This window comes from Hyposmocoma kahamanoa, unplaced genomic scaffold (genome assembly GCF_003589595.1).
Source record: "Hyposmocoma kahamanoa isolate Upper Pololo Valley unplaced genomic scaffold, ASM358959v1 66, whole genome shotgun sequence".
Classification (NCBI taxonomy): domain Eukaryota; kingdom Metazoa; phylum Arthropoda; class Insecta; order Lepidoptera; family Cosmopterigidae; genus Hyposmocoma; species Hyposmocoma kahamanoa.
This window is the reverse complement of record NW_020653854.1, coordinates 23,616,008-23,630,149: the sequence shown is the minus strand read 5'-3', so window position 1 is coordinate 23,630,149 and position 14,142 is coordinate 23,616,008. Positions and strand designations below refer to the sequence as shown.

At 35.6% G+C, this 14,142-nt stretch overlaps 1 protein-coding gene across 1 annotated transcript in view; it reads right to left on the bottom strand.

The window, feature by feature from the left end:
- Nucleotides 1-1,709: 1,709 nt before the first annotated feature.
- The window catches only part of LOC113231968 (tachykinin-like peptides receptor 99D), a 433,234-nt gene continuing 420,801 nt past the window's right edge, over nt 1,710-14,142 (bottom strand). Inside the window, exons 8-9 of the mRNA XM_026466563.1 lie at nt 10,632-10,828; nt 1,710-1,875 (exon numbers count right to left, since the gene is read on the bottom strand). Coding sequence (XP_026322348.1) covers nt 1,710-1,875; nt 10,632-10,828 — 363 coding nt within the window. The remainder of the gene's footprint in view (nt 1,876-10,631; nt 10,829-14,142) is intronic.

Below are 14,142 nucleotides of genomic sequence, written 5' to 3'. Positions count from 1 at the left end.
CTGCTTATGTTTGAAATAAATAGTGTAATTATAAATACGAATAAATGTGTATTTACAAAGAGAAACTCCTAAAGTTTTTTTTAACACATGCACTCTCATAACCCCGCACTAGACATACCCTGTATCACGGGTCCCTTACACAGACTAGACAACCACAAATTACATTCAAACCTACGAGAGAAATAAATGTAGGCCATACAAATATTTCTCCCAGCGCTGGAATCATACCTCCATGCCACCATGGTTACCTTGCTGCTCTACCTCTGCGTGGTAGAGCAGCACGGTAACCGTTCGGCCACGGAGGCAGTCATTAATTTTTCTCAAGGGAATCTGCCTTATGAACGAATAGCTGTGTTTAATCAGTGCAACAAATCGTCCAATCAATAAGACTGTCTTACCTAAGAAATAAAGACATATAATTTGAAATTGAAGTGTTTTGAGCTCGACGTTCCCAGGTCTGTAGCCAAGCCATCATATTTTCTTTCATTATGATATTACCCACTGTAATATACGGCTGACGTACATGCATTTTATTAGTTTAAAAGAACAAAAATTATGGCGACGGTGGAGAATTGTCTGTAGCCCACGCCATTTATTAATACTTGTAGATGCTATATTAGTAATTTTTCTGAATTTAGCCAATACACAAACGCTGTTTATTATGTACATATACGAAAATAGGCGAAATGTAAGTTAATTCTGATACATTTCCATTGTCAAGTAGACTGTGAGTCCTATAATGTTTATCGCCATTTATCGCCCATCAATAATGTGTTAGTTTAATTGTAATGCAATATTTTGTAACGTGTATGTGATAGCGTTTCATTACAACAAAATTTAACAATTGAAAAAAAAAAGCAGAATTAACTTACATTTCGCCTATATTTAACCGACTTGAAAAAGGAGGAGGTTCCCAATTCCACTGTTTTTTTTATATATGTTACGCGATAACTCCGGCAAAATTTGTGAACCGATTTCAATGATTCTTTTTTTACCGAGTTCTTAGGTTTTCGCGATTGTTACACATACTTTCGCACGGTCAACCGTGACCATGGGACCTGTAAAGAGCCCGAAACGTCGGTTTGTTTGAAAAAGCAAATATACGCGATTTAAATCCGGAAAAATAGTTTCATTTCCTATGATTCTTTTTTTATTGAATACCCCAGTTTTAGTCCCATTTAAATTTTAAGAAAAAAATTCCACCTTTAAGGGTGACGAACTAGAGGACGTATTCGGTTTCGCGCACTTTCCGGTAACCGATTTCAATAATCAAATAGATGTAATTCCGTGAACTTTTAATGCGGTATTTTTAATTATCTGTACTGAGATGATTTGACATGTACATAATATATAGCGTTTGTACATGGGCTAAATTTAGAATGACCTTTAGCGTCATTTGTACAGGGAATTCCTTATTTGTATATCCATGTACTTGGTACCCGATTTCCGGACAATTTGACTGTCGGTTAACCAAAATTAAGTTCGCTGAGGTGTTCCGAGGGAGTTTACTGTTATTATTTATTTCAATATCTTTTTAATGGTATCTAAGAGTTTCTACAAAAATAATTTAAACGGGTAGAAAAAGACATTTAATGTTTGTTAATGAGAAAATATATACGATGTATAATGAGAATATAAACAAAACAAAACAATGTTATTATAACAATACAAATGGAATGAGAAAACAACTACCTAAATAGCTATCATATTTAAAATTTTATTGTATCGAACTTACTCGTACCGTTTTTCCGGCTGGGCGAGATGGATCGAACTGAACGGTCCAGCCGGTCCGGGCCAAACGCTCGGTGCCTGCTCAGTCTGCTGCCGCCTAACACGCCGCAGCACCAGAAGAACTGCTTGAAGCCGCGACGAAATCTGTGAAATAGATATAAAATCTAATATTTTGTCGGGCATGTTTGCCGTGAATAGAGTAGATGATTTTTTCGCCATAATACAAAAGAGACATTGGTCTTTTCGTATGAGAGTGAGCGATTCGGCCAATATAATTATAAGGACAGTATGCGATACGTGTCACTTTGTAAGCGAACACTCCATTTTTTAAATATAAATAAATTTACTAGAATTATAATATTATTTGTAACGTAAATTCAATTTAATGTAATTGTTAATTATTTACTTCATTAATAATAATAATATTCGGTTAATAAAATTTAATTTAATTGTTACGTACTGTAAAAAGAATTGTTAAATTTGTTAATGGGTATACACCCATACACCTAAACAAACACGTATACACCTAAATAAAGAAACATTTTATTTTTATTATTTACTCTTTCAGCGAGGTGGTAGACGATGAACACAAGACGTGGGTTGTAAACTGGTGACACTAGTACAAGATCCTGGTGGGTGATACAAGCTACGGGACGATTACACCTAGTATTGTATTATAAGACATTTTGTAGCCTTACCTATTTCCTCCGCCAAGCAGTAATGTGAGCATTACTGCGTTCTGGTTTAGAAGGGTGCTGGTGAAATTATAGGCACATGGGGCTTGTCAACTTATGTATCAGGTCGACAGTCGCAGTGCCCATAAGATCTTTGTGGTTTAAAGCTCTGAATGATACTGCAATTGTAATGAATAGGCGTGTCGCTTATCACCAGGCGCACGACTTGTTCTATGTATCTATGAGTGCAACCTAATATATAAGTTTAAACGAAATGTCGCAACTGTTTTAAGGGAGGAAGTCTTAGGGTCGTATTTCAAAACTCTACTCAATACTCAAGTCCTGATTTGAGTATTGCAGTGAGCAATGAAAATCATACTCAAGTCCTTTCCATTAGGGTCCTATTTTCAGTGCTTGAAATCATACTCAAGTCTGCTCAAATCCTGACTAGAGCATTGAGTACAGTTCTGGAATACGACCCTTAGGGTTTTGTTTGATAATCTCTTAGATAGTAGGTTTTTTCTATATATTATTTTTTTAAATTGAAGTTTTTGATGTTACCTTGCGTAATTCGATACCTCCATAGAACACTATGCCAACTTAATTTTTGGACCTGTTCTGATTTTATTTTTTGTTATTTTATTTCTTTTTTCACATAATTCGTTTTTATCGTTTTTTTCGAATTTTGTTTTTCGTTTCTTTTTTTTCATAAAATTCGGGGAGCATAATATTAGTCTTATCTGTCAACCCCGATGGCAACTTGCTGACCAAGACCACAATGCACATGGCACCGAATTCTAGAAAACGTGCACTTCAAGTAAACTACAGACGCAGCTCATGCTGAACCCACCAGGCAAAGTGACGCTGCGCGCCCTCACTTTGATTCTAACATCGATCGGGTCCACTAACATTTTAATTTATTAATTTTTAACGAATTAATTAATTTAAATTGTAATTTATTAGATTAGTTTGAATTTATTTCAGATGACGTTGACGTAGATTTCATAGGAAGTATCAAAGTGCTGTATACACCTGAAGTGGTACAAGTTACCGTATAAACATTTATATGTTAAAACAGTGTAAGTTTCTTTATGTTTGCGCCGATGTTGTACGGACAACGGCACATCAGACCATACATTTTATTCCAAAATTGCCTCCAGTTCAACGGAGCAAGATACGTCAACACATTGAGCTTGATGTGCTGGCGTGTGTACTTAAATAAATAATCTATCGCCTGTTCAGTGTGTCAATGACTACACGTCTCTCAGAGCGCACTGATTGTCTTCATGTCTCTTTAAATGGGTCTAATCCAAGTGGCCTGGAGTCTGCCTGATTGTCTTTTGGCGGTTTCAGTTTCAAGCGGCAACATTTTTTTTACGCTTTACCTGGCCACACCAACGTAATTGGTTTTCGTTTAGTTTTTCCTGTATAGATGCCACTTTAAATCCCTCCATCCAATCAGAATATACTCGTTTCTGATTTTATTCATCAGTTTTACTTTGGTTACATGACACATTACATGAAAGGAAACTTTTAAGGTGTATATGCATTCAGTGAGCACCCTCTGAAGAAAGTTTATAAAAAGTTTGTCATTTAGTAAAAGTTCTCAAACAATTATAAAGGCAATCTTTCCATTTGTAAAAAGATAAAAGTAAAGATTTATATTTGTGTGTAATTATCATCTTTAATTAGGTACAGATCACCATTAGTGCAAATTTTAAATGTTAAAACAAATAGTATCTTATGCTCAATCCACACAATTTCAAAAGAAGTAATTGCCCAAGAATCACCTAATAGAATTAAACTTCGTTTATGCCTTGGTTTAACTAAAGTTATAAATGATTTTGTAGTACATAAATCGAACCACCAATGTGAAATGTTTCTGAATAATTATTTTTTTTAAGTGTTTAGTCAACTATCACATTTCTGAAAAGTAAGACAACATCAATATCTTTACGATTGTAAGTATTACAGTTCCCCTTGTCACGCGGGTCTTGCGTAATAATGAGAATAACGCTCAGTCCACATGAATTCTATTGTAGTAGGTATAAATAACGTGTAGGGAAAAGGTGAAGAAAAGAAAATAGCGCAGTGGTATAAAAACAGGTACAATAATATAAAACACTCTACAGATTACACATAAACGTAAATGAACTTGCCCCAAAAGGGCCTGTATTCGTATGTAATATTTATTGTTGCTTTATAATAGAGACGAAACGTATATCCGGTAACTATCCGGTATCGGATACCGTATAGTTACCGGATAGTAGAACAATATCCAGCAGGATACCGGATGTTTAAAACTGAGAAAAATTCATAATCAGTACGTAAAATAAATTGATTTATTGATTAAAGATGATAGTAACAGGATAAACAGTAACTACAGGATCATTGACAATCGGTTTATTGATTGTAACTGAAAGAACTATGGAGTTAGATAACGCTATCTGTAAATTTAGTGCTCAAATTTCAATAAAGGCAAATTATGGTGGATGAAGTCCAGTTTTTCTGCATTAAGTGGTAAAAGTTGGTTCTATTTATTTTCACAAACGAGACCAGCTTTAGAGGGCTGCTTTTCACTATAAACTCTTGTAAATTTTGTTAAATTTTAAGTACTACTTGCCAGATGACCAAATGAAAGGATTGCGGAAATGATCGATTTGAAGTTCAAATACAATGTGTACTTACAATGATGAAACGTATAAGGTTTTCTTTTCAATGTTAAGTGCAATCAGTCACTAATCAATTAATCACGGCGATATCCGGCGGCCGGATATCCGGCTATCCGACCTAGGGCTCGCCGAATATCCAGTATCCGGTATCCGGCCAAATAACTATCCGTTTCATCTCTACTTTAAAGCAGTTAGGTTTACTTGGTTGAAGTTCACGTCTTTCCTCCTCTAGAATTTGATGGGCGTGACGATGGAACGAAGCAAAGTAAGAATGATGAAGGAAAAGGATTAAAGAACGACTCAAAATTCCAAAAGTAAGTGGCCAGGAACCAGAGAAAAGGGTGATAAGAAGGAGGGCTAACGATGAAAGAGGTCGTTCCTCACACCCTATTTGATCTAAATAACATCGTCTACGTGAAAGGGTGCGTACAAATGTGGCAAATGCGCGCGTTTGCGAATGGCTCGCGAGCTGTACACGTGAATTATGTAGTGTGATCTGTTCGCGTGCCCTCGCGCGCATTAGAATAGAATAGAATAGAATAGACATTTATTGCAACGCCACAACACATAGATACAAAAAAAAATATTGATACTACTTAGACAAGCAAAACAAAACGAAAAGACGTAATAAACAAAATTAAAATATAATGAAATAAGACAATAACAAACAAAGAGCAAAACAGAAAAATACTAAATATAACAACTACAAATGTTGTACTGTCATGTGTGCGGTTGTGGCGTACGCAACAGGACTTCATTCAGCTGATGCCACAGCCGCAATTAACTGTGGCGCTGGTTTTCAATGAGCCCTGAGCTGAGATGAGTGACGGACGTGTGTGTCGCAAAATAAAATAAACTACTTAAATAATTGCGTATGTGTTCTTTGTACGTTGTGTTAATGCTGTGTGTTATATTATAGATCGCAAAAGTACTTAAATATAGCAAATATATATATATATATATATATAAATATACCTACTGTGTGCGTTTATAGTGTGGTGACGTAATTACATAATAAATAAAATTATAAGATGATTTTTTATTATTTTTTTTTATTATTTTTATCATTATAAGATGTCATTACAGAGGCGCACTTAATTGCACGCGTGCCTTACGTACAGCGTTTGTGCAGCACACATGCAGTGCATTCGTGGCGTATTCGATAGATCTCTACGCACACTAACCCTGTCTCTGTCTCTTTTCGTTTCTCCTTTTCTATAATGCTTCTAAGAAAACTGTTGTGTTGTAAAGTTTATCTCATGTTTAATTTATATGATCTCTGTCTTCGTGATTTTGCATACAAAGTACGTGAATCCCCAGGTGAAGTTATCGGGACTCATCCTCTAACTTGTAAGTGAGTTTGAAATTCAGTCTTATGTCAAAGCCTTATTCCCAGCCAATACCTACTTGTTAAGTAGCAGTAGAGTTCCTTGTGAAAAAGTTTGTCCAGGAAATTACTACCACTATATAAATAAATAAATAATGCACATATTCATAACCCCGCACTAGTGAAACCCTGTATCGAGGGTACCATGGACACTCACATAAACAACCACAAATTACACTCAAACTCAAGAGAGAAATAAATGCAGGCTATGCAAATATTTCTCCCGGTCCTAGAGAAACATAGTAGCAGTAGAGCTCCTTGTTAGTAGCAGTAGAGTTCCTTGTGAAAGAGCTTATTTTAGAAGTAAGCTTATTTTCTGTATTTTATTCAACGTTATTATTGAGATTTTTTGTGTATTAACTCCACTAGTTTTTGTTATGATTAATTATTACAAAGATCGAACACACAGTAAAACTTTTTTGACCCGACGGGACTTGAACCCTCGGCCATACTGCACCGTAGTATTGCTTTTACCAACTGAGCTACGGGTCAAGTTATCGAGTTGTCGAAATTTTACTCTTTGTACTGGATTTTTCGACATTCCGCGCCGCCGATGACATCTAGTGAGAGATTTTAGAACCTCGTCTTGTACCTTGTTAGGTACCTCGAATGATTGCTTGACTATTCAACGTTGTTACATCGGTTATCTTCTAGAACATTTTGATTGATCTGCACATTCGATTTTTAATTATGTTACGCCAAAAATAACTAAAATTGTTTTGTTAGATATGCAATATTAGTAGCAGTATAGCTCTTTATAGTTCGTCCAGGAAAGTACTGCCACCTTACTTATTTCTGCCATCAAGCAGTAAAGTCAGCATTACTGTGTACCGGTTTTGAAACGTAAGGGTGCTCGTAAAATTACAGGCACGTGGGTCTTAATAACTTATGTCTCGGGGTGACGGGCGCAGTGGCAGTGTCCCTAAAATATTTGCGATTTAAAGCTCTGAGTGGCATTGCAACTGTTGTGGACAGGCCTGTAGCGTACCATGAGGCGCACGACTTGTTTGTCCCGTCACTTGATATTATAAAAAAAGAGAATCAAACCTGGGACCTCTGCGTGGCGGAGCAGCATGGTAGCCGTTCGACCACAGCGGCAGTTAAATTATACTTATTTTTAACGCCAAAGGAGACTACAGACGCAAAACGTACGACGTTCTTAGAGACTTAGAGTTTTTTTCGCACCGGTTTAATGCAATTCCGTTTCTATCAGTGTGATGACTTCATTGTAACGGTATTTATTGAGTTATTTATAATAATGTGCTATACAACCACACTGATAACCTGGTCTCAAACTAGAAAATTCCCTGTACGGTGTATATCAGAACAAAGGAATTCTCTCTGGAGCATTACTAGAACCAATTTATAAAAGTTCTTTCCCAAATTGGTTCTACCGGGAATCCAACCCAGGACCTCCAAATCAAAATCCCACATGCGCAAACCATTGAGCCACCGAGGTCATCAATTCAAAGTACAATAAACAAAATAGAGTTACATTAAAGGCATTTCTTATTTATTTTATTTTTATTGAATATCGTGATGGTTTAACTACCATGAAATTCATCTATTTTTTATGAAACTACTTCATCCAAAATTCCTTCGATCCTACTGTAGTCGATACAGCGCCTGTAGCCTCAACGTGGCTACTTCTTAAGTAGACAGTTAAATTAATATTTCCTTAAATATTTTTAATTTATATCAAGAATTTGGATTCAAGTGCTGCAGTCTAAATTATTAGAGACAATAAACATGTGAAAATAATTACAGTTTCTATTACACGATCATTTACAATACGAATATTAAGTTTATTGAATAAATTTAGTAACATGACATTCAGTTATTTTTGTAAAATTACTCCATTAGTAGCAGTATATAGAGATGGGAAAAACTGATTATTTTTTAAACGTTAAAACGTCGTGCTTTTATAAGCGCCTTTCAATTAAATACTTTTTGGTTTGAAGCTACAAAATCGTTTACAAAAGCGTTTAAGCACATAGACATTTATGTTAAAAAAGCTTGCATTCATTACTTTGTTATAAATATTAATATAAAAATCGAATAAAAAGAAAAACTCCTACGAACCGGCTGTTCTTGTTAAAATATATATGAATAAAAATTGATTTCTACATATATTATTAAGTCAACTGTTAAAATAAGAACGAAGGAGGCAATAACGCAATTGGTAATCATCAGAACGTCGTAACATTCACAATTCAGACATTTTTGGAAAATTTATCTTCTTTTACTGTCTATCGATAAAACTGTCGACAACAACTACATGACTACTTAAAATTTTGTGAAAACTGGCAACCCAAATGTCATTTTACACATTTTTAAAAAAGACAGACTACCTATTTGGTAGTTGCATTATATTCCCTAGTCACGACAAACACTGCAATAAAAGAAAATTCCTTTCCACTCGTCCTATTGTAATTCCTACAGAACAAGAAAATGGTTTCAATTCCGTTTAAATTCATGTAACTACTGAAATTCAATCTCTTTGATACTTGTTCTACAATGTATTAAATTAAAATTTGGACCTTTAATGCTAGTATAGACTTTACTGTAGATAATGTCGGTATTTTGTAGACCTATTTAAATTAAATCCGAAATGAATTTTAAAACAGGACGTAAATATTTTAAAACAGTCATTAAAATGTAAGGATATGCGTCCACGAAAAATTTTTCGAAATGGCGCTTCGGCTCTTTCTACAACACACCGACGATATTAGAATACAATTATAACGCAAGCTTGGTATAATAAAGCGCTATTTGATAATGTAAGTATTAAAAGCATTGACTTACAATTATATGGAAAGTGCACAAAGCCGGATTCATCCCCTAGTTCGCCGCTATACGGGACTTGACACAGGAGATAATAAAAATAGGTTCTCACTACGCAAAGTATATTGAGAGAAAAACGCCTTGAATTGGAGAATAGCAAAATCAACCATTAAATTAATTGCTGCTTATAATAAAATTAAGGCGCTATTTATAGAAATGAATCTTCATGCGTGAACAGCCACCCTTAGAGGTGGATGATTTTCTTCAAAATTAAATGGGACCACTATGGAGGTACCCTCTTTCCACACAAAAAAAGGATCATGAAAATTGATTCACAAATACCGGAGTTATCGCGTAACATACATACAAGAAAACATACAGTTGAATTGAGAACCTCCTTCTTGTTTTGAAGTCGGTTAAAAATAATAAGAATGAATGTAATAAAATGAAAAGCACAAAAAGACAAAAAAGGATATAAATTTTGCCAAATTACAAAGTTTTGTGCACCCTGACTGAATGCCGTGAAAAAAATTAGTACTTTATTCTTTTTTATTTTTAAGGCACACACTCACAGTCACACAATAAGGGAACCTTGTAGCGCGGTGCTATGAACACACACATAGACAATCACAAATTACACCCAAACCCAGAACAGAAATAAATGTAGGTCATACAAATATATCTCCCGACCTGGGAATCGAATCTAGGACCTCTGCGTGGCCGACCAGCATGGTAATCGTTCGACTACAGAGGTAGTTAGAAGCTGCTTTAGAAGTGACATAATGTTTTAATACAAGATTCTTTTGCCTACAACTATCAAACCCATTTTTTCGATCAGTAGGGCTAGCACAATAGAGCGCGACTTTTGCGAAAGTGACATAAAGCGCGAGATACTGCTATTCTCACATAGATATATCGCGCTTTATGTCGCTCTCGCGCTTATCACGCTCTGTCGTGCCAGCCCTACAGGAATATCTATCCTGTGATATAGATTAACTTTATGACAGCATAGTGATTTCCGATTGGTAGAAATTTGAAAGCGTCGAAGTTACAACAACGTTAATTTTGAAAGGGTAACCTATCACAAATTCGAATTTATTTTGTCCGAAAAAACTTTGTATGAATTTTCATTGCCCCGAAAACCGAATAATAACGAACCGTCGTTCTTTCAGGATATGTTGGATGTTTATCGCAAAGACACGATTAGGTTTGGTTAGGTTAGGTTACGTTTAAAAGAAAAAACATTTTCCTCTCATAATTACTTCGAGGTTATGAAAATTCGAGCAAACGTTACTTCTGGAAAATATCATTTTGGACTTCTGATAGGTAAACTTTTGAAAGATGTGCCCTTAATAAAATAACAAATTCCTAAAGTTTACTTACTTAGAATTCATCCAACAGTAAATAATAGGATTGTACATTGAGTTGCTCATCGCAAGCCAGTATATGCCCAGGTAGATCTCTTGGATGTGCGAGTAGTTGACCACGTCAGGGTAGTACGACGTCACGACGAAATATACGTGGAACGGCAGCCAGCATACAGCGAATATTACTACCACCACAATCATCATTTTCACAACCTGTAAAAACAACAGTAGGAATCGTCATTAAACATCGATAGAGTCTCAGCTACAAAAAGAAAGTATACAAGGGCTGACTGAAAAGTAATCTCTTTTGACAATTTCAATTTAAAAATAATAATATTGTTTACGTCACTTATTTGTTATTATTTTTTTTTTCGAAAATGGCGGCATTCTATTTTTATAACGTGTCGGAAGAAGAAATTAAGATCAATGATCTTGTTTATAAATTAGCAATTACTGCATTCCGCTTTTGAAACGTAAAGTAGGTGGTTAATTTGTCAGCCGCCCCTCCTGAGTAGCGACTACTTGTCCCTATCGGTGGAAGAAAACATCGTGAAGAAAGTGATGGCAGTGTCTGTCAGATCTTTGCGAATTAAAGTTCTGAGTGGCTCTGCAACCATGGCGTGTTGCTTAACACTAGGCATACGATTCGTTCATCCCATTTAGTCGTATCATAACAAAAGCAGGTTTCCAGTATGTTTTCGACATAACACTTTCCGCATTACTAGACTCTGATGGGTTATTCATAAGTATATATAATGTACAATATTAAGATAAAATGTTCAGTAATGTCTAAGGAGGCTACGCCCATTATTGACCTGTTTTTTTATACTATAGGCTCAAGGATATTACCAAGCTTTCGCTTTCACATTAGAAAACTATGTTGGTATATAGAGCTTAAATAAAATACGTATGTATTATATGCGAAAATATGGTTGTGTAGCTTCTGAACCCGTGGTCGGTTTAAATTTGCAACAGAACCCGAATGAGCCCAAAGCCGGGTATCGTGTGATCCCCTGTACCTTCTTATTATTTAAGGGTTGTAATTGAATACGACTTGTTCATCCGATCAGTTGGTCCCAAACAATAAAAACTAATGTTAACAGGCAAGGGCAAGCAAATAAAATAAGTGCATTTCCTTGACAGTCTTTTTTATTTCATACTTAGGTGGTTTATTTGTCAGCCGTCCCTCTTGAGTAGCCACTACTTTTCCCTATCGGTGGAGCAAAACATCGTGATGAAACCTGCATGTCGAAGAAGGTTCGTAACCCTTGGAAAACATCTGAAGTCCCCAACTAGCACTGGGCCAGCCAGAATGGTGGACTAAGTTCTAAACCCTCTTCTTAAAGGTGGTTCGACTTTATGATGATGAAACTTAGGGTGCATGAAAAGAGCCTCCCCGAGGTTGCCTATCAGTAGTCCGGAACGACATTTTCCAGAAATAACCTTTGCTCGAATTTTCGTAACCTCGAAAGTAATTTTGAGAGGAAGATGTTTTTTCTTTTAAACCTAACCTAACCGAACGTAATCGCGTCTTTGTGATAAACATCCAACATATCCTGAAAGAACAATGATTTCGTTATAATTCGGTTTTCGGTGTAATGAAAATTCGAACAAACGTTATTTCGGAAAAAAATCGAGTTTACAATAGGTTACCGTAGGTCCGTTTGGCGCACCCAGGGCAACAACCTTTTTATTTATTTATTTATTTATTTGTTTATTTGCAAACTTTACAGCTTTTTAATTTTCGTTTACAATCATAATAATATACGTATATAGCCAATAACAAAGTTTGTCATATTACATTTTAATTATAGCGTTACTTTATCTAGCGTTAATCTATAGCCTAATCGAAAAACAAACATGTTGAAAATTTACATTAAGTTCTTAAATGAATGGTAATCTACATATTATTAAATTATTACATACAAATATAACATTATTATTATATAAATTATAAAGGTGTAAGTGTAAGTATGTTTTAGTGTTGTGTGTGTTTGTGTGTGTGTCTGTGCTCTGTTTGTTTGATAATTATTGTCTTCTAAACTGGGGGTGATCCTTCAATATGTTTAGAAATTGAGTGCGGTTTAAATGGAAGATGTCCACGTCTCTAAATCTATCCTCATAAGTGCGTACTATTCTTTGCAAAACAGAGCGTTTTGCGTAATTCGAACGGGCTAAGGTCGTACACAAGGAGTGCATATGCCTCGTGCGTTCCTGCGAGTATCTTACGTTGATTGGCAAATACTTACACCTCTGCCATAATTTTTATATGACTTTTACAAAACTACCGTACATAGTAATTTTTACTTCTCGTCGGCAGAATCATCGATTATTTCGTTGGGACCATAACATTTAAAAGAAGAAGAATCCTTTCACGAAGGTAAACATTTTACTGTACGTCATCGATACAATAAGAAGAAAAAAGAAGATAATGAAGAATTGAATAGCGACATCTCTCGCCAGGACTGGTAACTGTAAAGATATCTAACTGGGTGATAAAACTTTCATAGACTTCTCATAGATGGCGCTACGACTATAAAAGTAATTGAAAAAAACAAATACAAAGATACGACGCAAGCACATAGAAAAATTCGTGAGGTCCGCTGGTTCGTTCCGTGGCTTAGCTGGTATAGCGTCTGGCACGGTAAGCTAGAAGACGTCGGTTCGAATCCGGCCGGATCGAAGGAATTTTTTCTGAGTACTCGATCTTTGTATTAATAATTATAATGAAAAATCTTAAACAACTGAAGAAATACAATAAATATTTTTCAAAATCTCTTGATTTCTATTTCTTATTTAAGTTATTTGATTTAAAATTCGGGACTTAATCGTGTATAAAAACATATTCTATTTACCTCGACGTTTTGGACGTATTGCAACGTTCATGGTCTCGAAGGGACAGTCCCTGACCATGGATGTTGCAATACGACGGGTCCTGTCCCTTCGAGACCACAGACGTTGCAATACGTCCGAAACGTCGATGTGTGAAAATCGTAAAATAATAAATCGACTTATTTAAGTGAGCCACCGAGTACTATTTACACTGCGAAACACAAACGCACGTGATGGTAAGAGATAAGCCACATTCATAATTTCAAGCTACTTAGTTGACTCTTACATCTATGCGGTGCAGACCTTGTTGTTTTCTTTATATGCTAGCCATCTGTGATTATTTGGCCTGCCACTTTTATTTTCTTGAAAATATTTTTTTATTATTAACACTTTTATGCACGAGCCCTTATTTGAACGTTTGTGCAAGCCCATTTACTCTCTGTCTTTGACATTTTTACGAAGCAGCTAACTTAATTACATGGGACATGTCAACTTATGTCTCAGTGTGACAGGCGCAGTGGCGGTGCCCCTCGGATCTTTGCGATTTAAAGCTCTGAGTGGCACCGCAACTGTCATGGACAGGCATGTAGCTTTCTACCAGGGGCACGACTTCTTCGTCCCGTCACTTGATATTATAAAAAAAATTGAGTATAATTTCATCCGTCCAATATTGTTATGGATATTAATCTTGGTTC